General features: G+C 41.4%; 1 protein-coding gene across 5 annotated transcripts; it reads left to right on the top strand.

Annotated features, from left to right (window-relative positions):
- The first annotated feature begins 621 nt into the window (after positions 1–621).
- On the top strand, positions 622–16,584 carry LOC117571740 (serine proteinase stubble). Of its 5 annotated transcripts, none has more exons than XM_052004754.1 (9): positions 622–759; positions 6,976–7,222; positions 11,156–11,313; positions 11,375–12,992; positions 13,090–13,572; positions 14,887–15,064; positions 15,142–15,294; positions 15,356–15,627; positions 15,695–16,584. In XM_052004754.1, exons 1-9 carry the CDS (start codon positions 712–714, stop codon positions 15,856–15,858), a joined length of 3,321 nt encoding a protein of 1,106 aa, XP_051860714.1. In that variant the 5' UTR covers positions 622–711; the 3' UTR covers positions 15,859–16,584. The 5 variants fall into 5 exon arrangements, with proteins under 5 accessions (XP_051860714.1, XP_034109948.1, XP_051860716.1 ...); XM_034254057.2 differs by lacking the exon at positions 622–759 and adding an exon at positions 2,091–2,199; XM_052004756.1 differs by lacking the exon at positions 622–759 and adding an exon at positions 2,091–2,203.
- The last annotated feature ends 2,414 nt before the right edge of the window (positions 16,585–18,998 follow it).

Genomic DNA, 18,998 nt, shown 5'->3' with positions numbered 1-18,998 from the left:
TAAATATTTGTACAGAAGAAAAAAACAAACAAGCAGATAAAAAACGTGCGCTAGGGAAAACGAAAAGAGAAAATAAATAAATACATTAAAAAGCGAGAGAAATGTGCACAACACAGCACGCATCACATCATTTGGTAAGAACACCAGCTGAGTGCTGGAATTGTGGCAGGCAACAGGTGAGCCACACGATGCATGCATTGAATTTCTAATGATGCAACTTCCGTTGCAGGCAACTAAAACCGAAACTTAACCTTTTTCTCCGCAAGTGTGTGTGTGTGCGCGTTTGTTTGTGGACATCAAATCGAATAACATAATCAAAAGAGCATTAGCTAATTAGAGGTTCGACTCAGCTTGGCTTATCATTGATTCTGGCTCTCACTCTTGCCCATTCTTAACTCTTCGCTTTTCGCTCTCTTGGCATCCACACACAGCACACTGAAATGACATCCACTTCTTTTGTTGCGGCTGCTGTTGGTGTTGCTGCTGCTGTGGCGACGCCAGCGACTGCGGCAAAGAACTCGGGTAACTGGCCACAACTTGTTGCCTGTTTGGACTCAGTTGCTGTGGAGCAGCGCCAGTGTCAAGGTCTCTCAAGTTCAACGCGTTTGTTGTTGCTTTGCTCTGCTCTTCAGTGTATTTTCTGCGTCGATTGTTTAACTAAAGTGAAACAAAACAGAAACACAAAACAAAACGAAAAAAATCAAAGATGATATGTGGAGTCTCGGCAAAAAAGCGTCGCGTTTTCATATAACAAGCTCTGTATGTGCCTTCAAATGTTGTGTGTGTCATTAAGTCCAATTGATTAATTGATTGATTGACTGACTCCAAAGTGTGTGTATTGTGCCTGCTCATTGATTGCAAGTGAGCTAAGCCTAAAGAATAACAAATTGTTAAGCGGCTTCTTCCCCAAATGCAGGCAACAAAGTAAAAGTCTGACAGCGTTCCCAAGAAAAAAGACTTTTAACTGCCTTTGCATAACTAGCTAATTGCAGTCGACAGTGCAGTCTTATCAGGCACTCGAATAAGCATAAACAGGTACTAGAGAGAAAGAGTGTAAGAGCAAGAGGCAGATAGAGAGAGAGAGAGAGAGAAAGAGAGGGAGAGAGAGAGAGAGACACCCACAAGACACAGTCAACAAACTAAAAGCGCTAAGCGCAGCGATAATATAGTTTGACTTTCTTAACCTGAAGACGTGCATAAATTATAACAGCAACAACTACACATCCAACCACACATTCACACTCACTATCACACACACCTGGGCAGAGCGTTGATGAACAAAGAATGGCGACAGGCTGAGCCACTCATTTGCACCACACACAAAATATTAAAGAAAAAGCCACTGAGAAGAAGAGACTCCCAAGTTCCCAACATCGTGTTGCTGTTGTTGTTGCAGCTGCTTCTTGCTATTTTAATGTGAAAGCGCTGTTAACCCCAAACTTCAACTGTGGCCTCACCTCCCCCCTGCGCTCACCACACTGCTCGCTGCTGCTCCAATGCTCACCACAAATGCCGCCAATCAGCTGTGGCTATGACAACAAGAGAGTCGCAGCCACAAGCTGAGAGAGTGTGCCAGCATATGTGAGTGTGTTTGCGTGTTTGTATGGGAGTGTGTGTGTGTGTGTGACTGTTCATTTGAATAAGCAACGACAACACCAACAACAACAACAGCAGCAACAGCTGCCTAGCATTTGTTGTTCTCACCATTTTGTGAACTGGCCTTAATGGAAACCGTTATGCGCGAAGCTCCAAACTAACGCGTCGCTGCCGGCGTCGACTGCGCTGCTGACCGGCTACGCATGCGCACATGTTATAGCGCTCTATGTGCGTCTGCTTCTTAATGTATATCTCAGTGTATTTGTATGTGTGTGTGTGTGTTGACTCTCCAGCTACTACCAATTTTGCTTTGTCGTTCTTTAAACGTTGCCAGAGCAACGTCGCAGTCGCAAAATCTCAGCTACACTCTCAGTCGCTGTCGCAGTCGCTGCCAGCGTCGACGTTGACGTCAAGCGTCGTCTTCAGCCTTTTAGCTTTGGCTTTGGCTGACTTCAACTGGCGTGTGGATCTTTTGTATGCGCGCTTCTCTCCAGACGTGCGCAACTCAACGCGGTCTTTGGCTCCTCTTTGGATTCTTTTACTTTTGATCGCCTGGTTACGTCGCTCGGACTCTCGACTCTCGACTTCAACTTCGACAACAGCGTATGTGCGTGCGTGTTTTGTGCTTCACTGTGTGTGTGTGTTTGTGTGTAGAACTTGAGTTATTGGCCTCAAATTGGCTTGGCCAATGCGTGCATAGTTAAATAAGTTAACAGCGAGTGCAATACAATAGCTGCCAAATTGTGACTACGGTTCTTTCATTAAGCATAAAACATATAATCTAAAACAAAAAAACGAAAAACAAAAGGCCAAACGAGTGAGAGAGATAAACACAATACAAACCGTGTGTCAAACAAAAGCCAAATGTGAAGAAACTCATAAAAAGAAAAAATAAGAAATATACACAAAAAAAAAAGAGAAGCCGCAAGAAAAAACATAATTCTAACAACAACAACGACGGCAATAATCATAATAACAGTGTGGCAGCAAATTAAAAGAAATGACCCCAAAAATAAGTTGGCAGTGAAGTTTTCCCAACAGCAAACGAAAAACGAAAAACCAAAAAAAAACAACAACAACTACGAGAAAAGTAAAACAAACAAACAAACAAAAAGCGATTGTAATACGACAAAAGTCAAGTAAACTGAATTCAACTACAGAACACGCAAGTAAATGCAAAAGATAAAAAAAAATCTGAAAGATACGCATCCGTAAGATACGCGCGCCACTGAAGTCTCCCTCTCTCTCTCTTTCCCTCTTACGCTCGCACGCTGCTGTGCTGCTTGCTCTGTTGCTTAAGTAGCTGCGCCGCACTTTCTACCACGTACAAGTCAATTAGAGGCACAAACACACAAACACACAGACAGAGACAAACACACTCGCATACTCTCACAATAGTTGCACATAACTGCAACTAACTGCACCAGAGCAACCAGCAGCAGCAGCAGCAGCAACAGAAACTGGCAACAAAACAAGAGCAAGAGCAACAAGTTCAAGCGCCTTGATTTTGATCAACGGCCAAAGTCAAACGAGTCCAAAGCAAAAGTTGCCTTCTGCTGCAAATTTTTATTGAAATTCCTGTAAAAAGAAGCAACAACAACAATAACAGCAACAGCTACAACTGCAACAAGAACAGTCGCAACAACAGCAGCAACAGCAGCCACAAGAGGCAGCCTCAGTACAAGTGTTTCAATTGCCGCAGCAGCATCAGCAGCATCCACAACGAGGAGACACAAGAGCAAAAACTTCTTTTCGGCCTGCAACAGAACCCAGAACAGAGAACTGGTCTGGTAGTTGTTGTTGTTGTTACTTTTGTTCTGGTTGTTATTGTTGTTGTTGTCGCGCTTGGCTTTGACTTTGGTCTAAAATGCTGCGCTTGCCACTCAGCGTAGTAGTTGAGCTCAAGGTGCGCCTTTAGCATTATTTGCATTTCTGCTCATTCTGGTTTACCACAACCTGACGAGAAGCTCGACGAGCTTAAGCTGCAGCATCTTCTCCTGTTGATGCTGCTGCTGTTGATGCTGTTGTGGTAGCCGCCCCCCAGTTGCTCCGTTTAATTTCATGATAATTATTATAATTTGCATGTTGCCAATTGAGAAATTGCCAGTTAGTTGGTTCTGCTGTGCAAGTTCGTGCCCTAAGTCTTTTGTTCATGCCTTTGCAATTTCATATGGACGCCGGTGCTGGTGAGCAGTGTGGTGTGGCTTTCTAGTGCCACCTGAACCTAATGAACTCCCGCATCCCGCAGCTAGACAAAACAGTGAACATCGACAACCGCACACACACACACTCACACACACAACCACTAATATTCAGTCACGTTGAAATTTCTCCAAAGCCGTTTTTGGTATCAAGCAACAGAAATGAAAGCCATGTCGGTGGCAGTCAGCAAAAGTGGACGCACTTCTTCTTCTGGTTTTGATTATTATGTTGTTCCAAACATCATCAAATGGCATAATTCTTTTGTTCGTCTCTGCCTTTTTAGTATTTTTTTTTGGCTAATTTGAAATGACAGTATTATGTGCCTTCTGCATTTCACTTTTCTTTTAAATAAATAGAAAGACTGACAGAGATGGAGAACAAGCGATAGCGATAGAGTGAAAGAGACGGCAAGTTGTGCCTAAATAAAAATACAATTTGTGTGGCTTTCGCTTTTATTTAAGGCAAGTGTTATACACACACACACATACGGTCGCACACACAATGTCTCTTTAATAACACAAAAAGTTCCCCCAAAAAAAAGAAAAAAAAAACTTGTAATTTTCACTTTTAACACGTCGAGTGGAAATAAAAATAAAAATTTTGTGTTTTTTTTGCGGTGGAAATTACTTAATTGCTTCGAGATGATACAGCCAGTCAGTATTCCTCCCCCACACTCCGCACTTCCCCATATCATCAAATCATGCAAATCATCTGTGTGTGACCCAGTTTGTAGCCAAAGAAATTCTGCGATTCACGTGTGAGGCTGACTGACTGGTTTTTTGGTCTTATCGACAGTAGCACAAAATTCATGTTAATTTGCACACAATTTGAGCCAAACGGCGTCTTGAAATGGAACACCAATATAATTACATGCTTCTCTCTATGTGTGTGCGAGTGTGTGTGTGTTTGCCTGCCAAGAACGTGACCTAAATACACAAATAGCCAGCATTCAACAAAATGAAATGCTAACAAAGCTGGGAGAGATATTTGAGCTGTGATTATCGAAAACTTTAAATCTTAAATCTCGCGACGCGTCGACAACTCGCTGAGAATCGGAGAAGCTGCAATTAGTTGCCGATTCTGACACTTAATTAAAAGTAATCAGCGTTGCGTTGATGCGGAAATATTTTATAGCTTCCGTTCTGGTTTTTTTTTCCATCTTCTTCTTTCTGCGGCCGCATAAATTACATTTAATTGCAGGTGCCCAGAGAGAGACGAACGCCCATTAGAAGAGATGAGGAATAGACCTCTATTGAAGTTTATGGCCGCACTTGAATTTAATTCAATTTAGTTTAGTTTAATGACAGTCACTAGACATAGCTTTTATTCAGTTGGGTTTTTTTCTTTTTGTATAGCTTTTTTTTTGTTTTTTTTTTTGCACACTGTTAAATGCCTCTAAGCCTCGAGCAACGGTCAACGGTGTTGGCCAAGTCAATGACCGTATTACGCAACGCAGCTTCAGAACGCGAGCAAACTGCTGCGGCTGTGTTGTGTTGTGTGTTGTTGTCGTTTATCTTCTTTTTGTTGTTCAACTCTCCAAACGCAACGCGACAGTAAATTGCTCAGCGCAGCAGATCGTCGTCACGGAATTGTGAGAAGTGAGAAGAAGAATACAGCTAGCTTCTTCTATAATGCTCACCGATCAATGAAAATGTCGCCAAAGCAAAAAGGAGAGACAAACAGACAGAGAAAGAGGGAGAGAGAGATGCTTGCTAGCAGTTCCAGTTCCAGTTAGGTTTCCATTTCCCCATTTCTTTTGTGCACGCTTTCTTTGATTGTTACAGTTTATGTCATCATATCTGTACATTTGTCATTGCCACGAAACTTTCTTCAAAGATCCCACAGCATCATCACATCGCAGCCATCATCAATTAGGCGTCTCTTGAACCCTGAGAACCTGTTGCACGTTGCACTCCACTAGTTTGCACTTTGAACAGTTATATAAACGTTGCATCGCTGATTATACAACAATCGTTGGGCGGGAATAGAGCGAATGTGAGTGTGAGCTGCTACTGTTAGCTCAAAGTTGTCCGCTTTCTATACCTCACACACACACTCACACACTTTTGCTTTCTATTGGTCGCTTTTTGGGCATGACTAAACACACACACTTCCCCCTCTCAATAAGTAGCAAGAGGAGCGGTGTCAAAAACAACACTCATAATGTCCGCAAAGTGGCTAAATTACACATACGCCCTGTTCCCTTAGCAACTTGGCAACTTTTCTTGTTGAATTTCTACATACTCTGCTTGTGAAGTATTCTTCATTTGTGAAACAGTTTGATAAGAAGTGTTTAAAATATTTTTGTATATATTTTTTATTTAGTAATCGACTTTAAATTCAATAAGGAATAATTACTAACAAGAACCTTTCTTTTTATACTCAAAATGAATATTTATTTAATTGAAAACTTTTATACAATTGGCTTGAAAGGTTCAGAAATTCAATGAAAACAAAAACATGTTGTTCTTATTTGAGTTTTAGTATGACAAGCTTCAGAATACAAAAATAAATCAGCTTAAAAAGTTCAGAAATTCAGTTAAAACAAAGAATTTTGTTGCTTACATATTAGTTTTAATAATATATGCCTCAGAATCCAATCAATCTTGGTTAAAATGGCATTAGTTGGCCTGAAATTCATTTGTTAGCAGCTTATTTAGCTGTAAAGAAAACCCAAAGAATTCTATTGAATGGTATTAAATAAGAATTTGAGTCTGTCTAAATAATCAAATTCAACAGCGAAAGAAAAAAGTTTCACTCTTTGTTCACCTTCGCATGGACTTTTATTAAATAAGAATCAAATGTTACAACACGCGATTGTTAGATAACGTTTGAAGAGTATCTTTTGTGCGGTGTGTCAAAAGTTGTATTTCTTGTGACTTCTTTCTTAGCTGGCTTCGCTGTCTGTTTATTATTATTTTTGCATATGCAAGTCACTCGAATTGAACGACTTTCACCTACTTGAGCTTGAGTCATCCCAAGACTTCTACGCACTTGCTGTCTTATTGTAGTTGTTGTTGTTGTCATTTTTTGGCGTGCCCATGACTTTGTTGTAGAAATTCAGTTTTGTTTAGTTTTAATTTGAATATGCTTATGTATATGGATAAGACCCTAAAACGTTTCACATTTGCTGCGTGTGACTCATTTAAAATGTATTTATTTATTTTCCATTTACAGATGGGCGCGTTGCAGCAACAGAGTAAAAGATACACTGAAACAGATACAGAGAGCAGATATAAAAGTAGAGCAGACAACAGCTCAGCACCCGCATCGTCAACGATAACGCAGAGAAGAAGCCACAACAGCATGCCCATGCGTATCAGCATCCTCATCCTGGCGCTGGGCAGTCTGCTGACGCTACTGTTGCTGGCCACTTGCACAGATGCCAGTCCCGTGTTTGTGGATAATCCCAGCTTAGCACAATGTAAGTACTGAATCACATCGCTGGCCACTTGACAGCTTTACGCGCGCGCGTCTTTCTCTGAAATATATGAGTATAAAGACATCAGAGAAGAGATTGAGGACGGCTGCTGACGATGCTTGGCTTGTGTTGACGGGTTTTCCTCAGAACTCCGACACTTTCTCTCACGTAGGCTATTAACGACTCTTTTTACGTTGTTGTTGCTGTTGCTTTTTTGGGGCGCGTTCAATGATAACAAAGAAATTAAATGAAATTAAACAAAAGGGAACGCAATTTGTATATGAACAAAAATTTCATTTCAAAGTTTCACAATTGAGCAGCTGCTTATTTCATATTGCAATTAATAATTATCAACAGAGTTGTGGTTATAAATTTAACAATTTCCTCTCAGTTATCAGATTACATACTAGGCCAATTAAGCAGATCAAAACCGTTTTTAGAAAGCAGCTTCCAAGCCATATAGTTTTATGCCCAGTAAACAAGCAGGAAAATCCATTAAAATTTATCGCTCAACAGCCAGAACTAGAATCCAAGTTAAAGCTGTAGCATTTATTGCCAGAGACGTGTAATTTCTGCAGACATTAAATTTGATTGCCAAAATATAAAAAAAAAAACAAAAGAGCTTTAAGCGACAAACTTGTTTTCTTAGTTAGTTAGGAAAATGGCCAATGGACAATGTCGAACACTTGCCACAGGCAAAGCTGAGCTGAGCTGAGCAGCTGCTTCTGCTTCCATCTCATCTTCAACAGTTGCTCGGTCTCGTGTGGCGTTTCCAAATGAAAGTAATCAAAATTAATGATACGCCGCCGAGAGGCGTTGCGTTCTGGCATTCTTTAATTGGGTCACAACCATTAAGTATCAAATTTGAACGCTATTAGCACTTCCTCTTCTGGCCGATGCCATAAGAGATCTGTGTGTGTGTGTAAGCTGCCAATTTGTCTACACAGCACAAGCACACAGTTCTGTTACAGCTTCAACTTCAGCTTCAGCTTGAGATGGAGAGTTTGAAAAAAAAAAAAACTAAAACTACACACAACTTTCATACAAAAGCAAAGCACAAACTGACGGCGATGGCGGCAATGCCGGCAAACGGCCAAAACGTCAGCGAGCAAAAGCAATTGAGGTCAACCATCAAAGAATGTTGCCATAAAAATGAGCCACCATTGGAGCCAAGAAAGCGTGTGCCAGACACCAACAATAACCACAACAACAGTCGCATTCACAGTCACAGTCATTGGCAGTGGCTGTGGCCGTTGCTGGGTTAAGGTGGCAAGCATTTCATTTTTATAACTCGACTGGACCAATGACGCTGTCCAAAAAAAGGCAAAAAACCAACAATAATAATAAAAACAATATATATATATATAATATACAAGAATGTATATAATCTCAGCGCAGAAAGCGGAAAGTAAATTGACGCCAAGTGAAAGGGAAATAAATAAAAATAAAAATAAGAAAAAAACAATAAGACGTCGCCGCCAACAACAGCCATGAACTCATTCTCAGCTCACGACAACGCTCTGTGGTCAGTCTGACCGGAGTCTAATCCCAGCTTGCCGCCTTCCCCGGAGGTCACAGAATGACCCAATTTCGATTGGCTGCCGCCGTCGGTCGCCCACAAACAACTGGGCTCTCATCGCATTCGCATGCCAAAAGCGAACATTTCCTACATTGCAATGCGGGTCTCGAGTCCGACATCGAGTCCGCGTCCACGTCCGAGTCGCTGACTAACGTGAGCTTCACTGCCTGTTTGTTAGGCTGTCTGTGTGCTAGCGAAACATATGCTAAAGCTGTTGACCCAAAAAGCCACAAAACGAAATGCAAACACACACACATACTAACGCAACAGAACCGTGAAGCGAACTAAAGAAAAAGCTGCCGGTTCTTTAGCTGCGGCTGCGACGTCGCCTACGCTGACTGCGCTGCTGGCGTCGTCTATGAAACGTGACAAAAGTTTTCGGCTTCAAAAATATCAGCGTATAATTTGTGTGTCTATAAGAGTGTATGCGTTTTTTTTTCTTGTATTGTATGTGAGGCCGGCATTCAGTTTCCAGCTGCTGGTTTTTTGTTTGGTTCTTTGTCGAGTTCGTGTCTTAAGTCATTTGTTTTACCTCGGCCTCAGCGCCCGCTCGCTGCCCTTGCTATAACTCAGCATTTCGTGTTAATTGCATAATCAATATATACGACTACACAGCAAAAGTTTACAGTTAAAGTTCAATAAACGCAAAACACCAACGACTGCTGCTGTTGCTGCTGCGGCTGCAATTGTATCTGATTTAAAATTGAAATACGAGCAAATCGCACGAAATTTATACTCTGAAGTAACTTGCGCTTAACGCGACATTCAACTTGGGGCGGAAGCTGGCCACTGCCACTGCCACTGACTTCAACTCCAACTTTAGCTCCAGTCAGTGCCCTGGCTACTGTCAGTTGGCAGGTTCAGACGCAGTCCGTTGGCTGGCAGTTTTATTTATGACCACACGAAGTGCAAACAAAAGGTTCCACAAAGAACGATGTTGCTCAGCTGCAAGTTTGTTGCTCAAGTCTTTCGTTTATATTTCCTCTCTTGTTTCCTTTCTCCCACTGCCTTTCTCAACTGTCGTCTGCAATTACATAAGTTCAAACACTGAGCAGCAGCAGCTGCTGCGCAAGTTCTATTACAAAACTCACTGTACATTCTTCATAAAGTGGCAACGGCACGCGAAATAAATAAATAACAATAATAATAATAATAACAATAATAATAATAATAACAATAATAATAATAATAGTGTTATGCTTGCTAATATTCTTGTTGTTGTTGCCATTGCTGAGGTGTTGCCTCATCGGGCGGTCGGTCTGTGCGTCTTCAAAAGCTGACGCCCTTCAGCAACAGAGAATAAGCAACAAAGCAGCACAGTTGTGGTGCGTCTTTTATGGCCTGTTGTTCTGCCACTTTGGCCACTGTTGTTGCCACTTCATTTTCACTTGCGTTAACTGTTTGCCTAACGGTAAACGTCTGCCTCAAACTGGCGTACAAATTGAAGGCGTTAATCGCGCCGGCAAACGGAAGAATCAGCGAAATGGCAATAAGAATGCGGAGCACTCTTTGACTTTGTCGTCTACTTGTTGTGCACTGTGAGAAAATGTTTAGAGATAAGCAGCAGTTAAATAAATTGTAGTAATTATCACAAAAGCTTTAAGGTACATGGTAATAGCAAGACATAACTTTGTTTTACCACAGTAATAAAGTAAGCAATTATTTAAAGTGATAGTTGGAGCAGTTTTTTTAGTAAATTAGCAAAGGAAATATTAATAATAATAATAACAATAATAAAAGTTTTTGAATAACGAATTTGTGGTGTAAAAACTTCAGCTAAGCTGCAAGTTCATAATTCAAGTAGGAAATTCTACATTTATGAATATTTTTAAAATTGTTATTTATGAACGTTCAAAGAATTTGAAGAGAATAATTTGTTGTATTAAAATTTTGTTCTCATCTGAAATTTTTAAATTTTTATCCAATATTTATGCTTTTAAGAACTAAAAGTAAGAAAATTTAAAGATGAACTGTTCTAGACAAATTTTAGACCAAAACGGGATTGATTTAAGAATTTTATATATTAAATAATAACCAATGCATAGCTATTTTATCAAAGTTATATTTATAAAAAATAGTTTCTGAAGGGTTAGTAAAAATTATGTATTAGCAAAAATAATCATAAAATTAATTTCAGTAATAGTAATTGACGTTGTAAGAACTAATATAGAATCACGATAAAATTCTTAAATTAAGAATTGTGTATTTAAAATGTTGTCGAACGTTTATAAATTAAAATTATAAAGGTCGTTTTATAAATATACAAGTAGAATATTAGACTTATGACTTAGACTTAGGTATTTTTGTAAACAAAGAACGAATGAATTTAAAGCTAATTCCTCTGTCTTCTTTCACAGTTCAATCCGGTCGCAATATACGTCATCTGCCCTGCATAGTGCGCAAGTCGGGACGCTCTGGTGTCTGCATGTTTGCCATCGACTGCATCAAGCAGAATGGCACGCACTTGGGCACCTGCATCGATCGCTTTTACTTTGGCTCGTGCTGTGCATTGAAGGTGAGTCTTCAACAACAACTATATGGCAACTCTTAGTGAATCTCTCCATTTGCATTTCTAGGAGGAAGCCTCGCTATTTGCACCTGAGATCAACGACAATAGCATCGATCAGAATACCATTTCTCATTTCGTCCACGAGTCCACAACATTGCGCACGACGGACAGCACCTTTGGCAGCCACAATCACAGCAGCAACCATCAGCAGCAGCAACACATGGCCAGCGAGTTGCTGAAGAATGTGACGCAAAGTTATTTGAGCAGCGCCAAACCAGTGCGCACCACCAGCAGCAGCAGTAGCAGCAGCTCCACAAGCACCACCATGATCAGCAGCAGCAGCAGTAGTAGTAGCAGCAGCAGCAGTTCTTCAACGACTGCCAGCACCACACGTCGTCCTCCGAATGCTCACACCACCCACAAGAATTCGCATTTCGTGATACGCACCACACTGAAGCCAAGTGCAGCTCCAACGCTGATTACTACGCCGAAGCCACATCGTCGTCGCACCACCAGCACACAGCGACCAGTGCTAACCACATTGCCAGCGCTTGAGCAACGCATTGAGACCACAACGGTGCCCAGCAAATTTGTGACTTTCCAGATTGTGGAGACAACAACGCCAGCAGTCACCGAGGCCACCAACCGCTGGCCAGAGACAACCACCAGACGGCACAGCAGCAGACCCACAGCAAGTAGCGCAGCAGCAGCGTCAAAGACCACAAGCAGGACAACAACAACAACAACCACAACGGCAGCACCGACAACCACAAGCACTACAACGACAACAACTATAACACCACGTCCAACACCACCGCTGCGCACTACCACAACGGCAAAGCCACACAAGCAACAGTCAAGCAGACGCCCAGCTCCGCCTAAGAAGCCAGTCACAACAACAACAACCAGCAGCAGCAACAGCACGACAACAGCAACACGAAAACCTATTGAGAGCATCAGTAAACTAGGCAACAACAACAGCACCACCACCAGCCAAAGTCCAACAAAAACAACAACCACGGGCGGCAGCAGCAGCAGTCACAAGACTACGCCAACAACAACAGCAACATCGACAGCAAGCAGAACCACAGCTAAGCCGGAGAGAACAACACATGCGCCCAGGCCAAAGCCACAGCCAACGGCAGAGATTGTCAAAGTTCCGGCATTGCTGGCAGATGTGCCAATAACAACAACAACCACAACTACCACAAAGGCCACGCGCAGACCAACAACAACTGCACAAACAGCAACCACGACTGCGCCCAAAAAGCAACCAATTAGCAGCGCAGCAACGACTACAACGCCAAAACCAACGCGTCGGCATACAACAAAGACAACAACAACAACAACCAGCACCACTGCTGCGCCAACAACAACAACGACGACGACAACCAGAAGAACGACGACAACAACAACAACGACTGCTGCAACACCGCTAACCACCGAAGCAACCAAATTGCAATCACCCGCAACAGCAACAACTGAAGCAGCGGCAACGGCAACATCAAATGGCAGCAGCAGCCAAGCGACCAAGAAACCCGGTCTGATCACCTGGACCGATGTGGAGGCTGAGCCCATAACAAATGCGACCATTGCCAGCAATTGGCAGCCGGGTCAACCCGCCGATTGGATACCAATGCCCACTTTGTTGCCAGAGATGTACAACAAAACGGCTGCAGGCGCAGGTAAGTTTATTGTTCAACACAAGCAGCAGCAAGTTCAGCATCAATAAACGAATGTTTTCTCCCCTTCCTTTGCTTGCGAATTGCTCTCTAATTGCAGTTACGCCCAGCAGCAGCACAGACAAGGTGGTTATCTCGGTGGCCACCAGCGTTAGCACCAGCAGTGAATCAAAGCCGGGTCAGAGTCAAACGCCAATGCCAGCAACGACAGCAACAACCGCTAGCAAGCCGCATAGAACCACAAAACCACCACCAACTACTAGCAGGCCAACATCAACAGCCACGACGACAACAACAACAGCTGCTACAACAACGACAACAAGCACTCCAAGAACTACAACGACAACAACAACAGCAACTGTAACAAGCAAAACCACAGCGGCAACTGCAACCGAGAGCAGCAGCAGCATTGAATTAGCATCCTCGACAACATCTTCAACCGAATCCAGCAACGAGTTGGCCAGCAGCGGCAGCAGCACAACGGATTACAGCGGCGAGGAGCTGAACACAACCACGATCGATGCAGTTGGCAATACAACTGTAGCGCCTGCAAGTGGCTTGGAGGGCGTCGATTACAGAGAAGGTGAGTTGATGCTTCATTCAGGCACACACAAAGAAAGTGCTCGACTAAGATATACTCTGTAAAGAGATTTAACAAAGGCAAAGGCATTAAAATGAAAACACGAAGCATTAGGAACTGACTTCTATAAAGAATAGAAATATAGAATAGAATGAATATTTATTCAATTTACAACTCCAATTCTTAAGAGATATTTCTTCTATTATTCAATTTGTATAGAAGGGAAGATGATATCATCAAAAATTCAAAGTCAACTTAATTTGCATATAAATAACATATGCCATAAGCATTAACCTATATTTCAAATTGAAAAGAACGAAAAGACTTACAAAGAATGAAAACTATAATAGATTTTTGTATCACATCACAGCAAAGAATATACCCTTCTTCACCTTTAATGGCTACAGGGTATCGAAAGAGGAAACTTGTTTGCTGCAGAGAAATCTATTAATACACCAGACTTTGGCCATAAGACAAAGATGCGTGGCCATTAAATTCAATTTGAAGGCTGAACATTGGCCTTGACTCTGCTGCACAGAATGATTCTACAATCGAGTGTGTTGTGTGGCAGTTGTGGCAAATAGTCAGTTCCTTCTTCAGGCCGTTGATGCTGCACAGGAGCATCTTCGTCTAGAAAGCTAAGCGCGGCTTTTACTGCCACAACAACAACGATTGCAACTGCCACAACACAAGAGCAAAAAAAAGAAAAACAACAACTACAGTAAACCCAAGAGGGACTTCATGTTCATAGCAATTTTTACAGCAATAATTTACAATAATGACGGCGATGTGGTCGGTCATTGTGCCGCCTGGGTCACGCGTTGTCTGCTCGCTCGCTTATCGTGCATGGTTACTCGATTGTCCGTTGCTGCAGTTTGCAGCATCCATCCGACTGACTCCTCTTCCTCCATCATCTCATTTCCCGCGCCGTTTGCAATGAGTCAGGCCAAGCCCAGCCCCGTTGACCGATTTGCGAGCTGGCAACTGGCAAATATCTTGATGCACGAAACAAGTCAGTCGACAGGCAAGAAGGCAGGCAGGGAGGCAGGCAGGCTAGCTTGAAGCCAACATCGTCATAAAGTAGGCCGTTGACTGCTTGTGGCAAGCGCTGGCCAAAGTCAAGGCCTGGCCAAGACATGGCCAAAGCATATTACATTTCTTGCAACGACAACGATGCAGACTCCATTGGGATGACAGAGTGCCTGTTGCAGTGATTAAAATGTTTAAAGGGCTTTTGTGGCCATTACTTTAATTGTGAACTGTTCGCCTATTAAGATGCCTCCTTCTCCTCCTCATCCTTCTCGTTTCTTTCTGCAGTCTGTGGACGTCGCATGTTCCCCGAGCCGCGCATCGTTGGCGGGGCAAATGCCGCCTTTGGACGCTGGCCCTGGCAGATATCGCTGCGTCAATGGCGCACCTCAACATATCTGCACAAGTGCGGCGCGGCGCTTCTCAACGAGAACTGGGCAATCACAGCGGCTCACTGTGTTGACAAGTAAGTGCCTGGCCACCAAAGAAAGCCTCAATCAATGTATCAACACAACGCAACTAACTGACAACTTGCGCTTTCAGTGTGCCGCCCTCCGATTTGCTGTTGCGCCTCGGGGAGTACGATCTGGCCGAGGAAGAGGAACCCTATGGTTTTCAGGAACGTCGTGTACAAATTGTTGCTTCCCATCCCCAGTTCGATCCACGCACCTTTGAATACGATCTGGCGCTGCTCAGGTGAATTTACCATAAATAAAGAAATATGCGATTGTTCAATCTTTAACAATACCCTTTGCAGATTCTATGAGCCTGTGGTATTCCAACCCAATATCATACCCGTTTGTGTGCCCGACAACGATGAGAACTTCATTGGCCAGACCGCATTTGTCACCGGCTGGGGACGTCTGTATGAAGACGGTCCGCTACCCAGTGTGCTGCAGGAGGTCGCTGTGCCTGTCATCAACAACACCATCTGCGAGTCCATGTACCGTTCGGCGGGCTACATTGAGCACATACCCCACATATTCATCTGTGCCGGCTGGAAGAAGGGCGGCTACGATTCCTGCGAAGGTGAGTTCACAACTCTTTTTCGCCGTGTTATCGACATGACTAATTGTACAAATCACAAAATTTACAGGTGATTCTGGTGGCCCCATGGTGCTGCAACGTGAGTCGGATAAACGCTTTCAACTTGGCGGTGTCATCTCCTGGGGTATTGGCTGTGCGGAGGCCAATCAGCCGGGCGTCTATACGCGCATTTCCGAGTTCCGAGACTGGATCAATCAGATTTTACAGTTTTAGTCGCATCGTCGTCGTAGTCTTCGCCTGTGTATTATGCCTAATCCTTAGTGAATGCCCAGCAAACGAATCGACATCGAAATTGTTTTCGAAACTGAATTCAAACTTGATCTCGTGCTTTGGTTATGACCTCTTAGCTTACATTGAGACTCTGCGCATAACCCAAGCAACGATTTCAGTTACCATTTACCAATTTCCTATAAATCCCTCTTCAACTTTTTCTCCACCCAAATGCAACACAACAACAAAAACAATCACAACTAATTCCATTATCATAATGTTAATTTTAAAATGCTTAGCTTAACTCATAATTACACGAAAAACAAAAGCACAAAAAAAAAAAATAAGAATGAATGATAAAGAAAATATTCCCTAAACTAGTGAATGTGATTAGCACACTAAACGAGGATCGCATCGTGCATTATTATACAGATGGTAATAATAATGTTGGTGATGATAATGATGGTGTAACGTATTAATCAGTTTGACACTTAACTTATTTCCCCCATTTGTCTCTGTATATAATTTTCTAAATTATTGCATATAACATTTATGTAGCTATAAGTTTATATAATAGACAATTGCTCAACTCAATGTGGGGCATTTGAATAGGCGCTTCTTTCCAACGAAGTTATTGCGAATACGAAGAAGCTATTGTAATTTAATTTAATAACGTATTGTAATTATTTATTTAAAATCGCACATAAATTAATTCAATTAAAATGTTTAAAACGAAACTCCTTATCATCTTTTATTGGTATATATTTTAAAGCATTGATGAAAAAAGTTAAAGTAGATGAAAAAGATTAAATAGTGAACTGGTTACTGAGAGTATTGTAATTTCTGTCGACGTCAGACAGTAAAGCAATAATTTTCATAATTTTTTAAGATTGCCTCTAAAAAAAATATTTTGTAGTTGAGGGAAATAAATACATTAATTATGAACTATAATTATATTATTAACGGTTAAAGAGCAGTTTTAATGTCATTTGCATTACGTTAACTCGGCTTTCTTTTTCATTCATGGTTTCTCACAATTGTACTTTCAGCAAAAAAAACATTACATACTTTCAGGCCAAACTATATTGAAAGCGCCATCTAGCGACCGTAGTAAAGAGCAGCTTAAAAGATTTACGTGCGATTAAAGTGTAATCTCTTCTTCACCGTTTTATTGCCAGAGCAGGAAAGAAGAAATGGTGAAAAATGTTTCAATATCACGCTGTGAATATGAGTCAACGGATTCATAGCAGTTGACAAAACCTTACACGTTATTCATTAAGTGGAGCATTTGGCATTCCGAGCGTATTGCTTGGCAGCTATACAGCATTTTTTGGCAGGTGCCGCAGATCTGCATCAAGAGGTCGCACGAAACAACAAAATATACAAATAAAAACAAAACAATCGAAAAACATTGTACAATATTTCAAAGTACAAAACTTTCTTTAAAAGTTTGAGCAAGTAACAACAAAATTTCCAAATGTGAGAAAACAAAAATTATTAAATATGCAAAGCATGCACCAAGCAAACGATACGAAAAATCAAACACAATAAATAAGTCGCAGTTTCATACTGTTAAGTCGTGCAATTCTCCATGAAAAAGATACAACAATAACTAAGGGAAAATATATTTTTAAATTTCCTTCAAAGTTTGGGAATAAATATGAGGCTCAAGAGTTTTCTAGATTGTACGCTACATCGTCACATAAGAAAGTTATTTTGTGACTCTTCAAGTATTTGGTCAGTGATCAGCCATGGTGAACACCCAGCAATTACAGTTGCCGACGTCATTGCGATGAGGTCGTCATGGAACTTTCGCTTTCGGACGATGTCGGTCATTTGCATATGACAGAGAGCCAAAACACACAGAGAGAAAGAGAGGGCCCAACAGGCCGCTAGCTGTGTTTTCTGTTAATGTCGTGTGGGAGCTACATTTTGGGGCAAGTGCATGGAACAACAGCTTGAGATCTTATGCTGCGACCGTATCATAATTTGTACAGACATCACGTCTCACGAGAGGGTTCATTCATGTGTCGAGATTATCAACGGCTCCAATCACGACCTGTTCAAGACTCCATCGAGGAGTGTTTGTGTGTGTACTCCTTGACCATCTGTGATTGAGTGAGTGCAACTATGTTTTGGATGAACTTTCACATGCAATTCCCCACTAGTAATAAGCGGCGTTTAGTAAATTGTGGGCGTTGCTGATTATGCGATTTGGCAAATTGAAACGTACCGCGATATTTACGGACAATGATCCTGAACTCTGATTAACTAACTAGCCAACTCGTTAACTCAATAATCATTTATTAGAGCCATTCCGATAGGGCGAAAGTGAAAATTCGCCATGCCATCGCATTCACTTTTACAAAAAAAAAAGCCAAGCAACAAATATATTATTATTAGTATTATGTTTTGTTTAGATATTATACTGATTTATTCAATATTTTTATAACCTAGAGGGCTGCTCCATATGTTTTGATTGTTTGTTGCTTTACTATAAACTTTTGTCAACGCGAAAACAGCGAATAGCAAACACCAATCGACCCATCGCCAATTTATTAATGATATTGTTAACACTTTTTATCGAATTCGATCAAGCTACGATTTATGTAAAGCATAACTGAGTGAAATTTTGGAGCGCCTCTTGCATAAGTTTCGCAATGCGATAACATTTTATCGTTAACTACGGTGTTAACACCCTCCCTGCGCTCAATCACCTATTATTATATCATTCATTATTATATTATATCATTCATTAGCTATTCAAACCCAAATTTTGATTATTTAAAACCAAATAAGAATACAACGAATTGCCATTGTGAAAAGATAAAATCACGTCTTATTTTCCGTAAACAAAGATAAATTTACTAATGGTGTAAAGGGATGGAGATTAAAGGCTGATTATAATGTGGGATGCTATGATTGTAATTATTAACAAGTTTCTTACTACAGCTACAGTCGAGTGTGTTTGACTGTAAGCTTTTTAACCAATTACATTTTCAGGAATCATAAATACTTTAGTTACTATTGCAAGTACCAAAAATTACACTTGTTTTTTGATTTTTATCGATTTTCGGGGGCAAAGTTTATCAGCGGTAAAAAGTGCTGTCGAAAAATTATAAAATTATTCCTCTATCACTTAT

Source organism: Drosophila albomicans, chromosome 3 (genome assembly GCF_009650485.2).
Source record: "Drosophila albomicans strain 15112-1751.03 chromosome 3, ASM965048v2, whole genome shotgun sequence".
Classification (NCBI taxonomy): Eukaryota; Metazoa; Arthropoda; class Insecta; order Diptera; family Drosophilidae; genus Drosophila; species Drosophila albomicans.
Note: the sequence above shows the minus strand (reverse complement) of the source record. Positions and strands in the feature narration are given on the sequence as shown.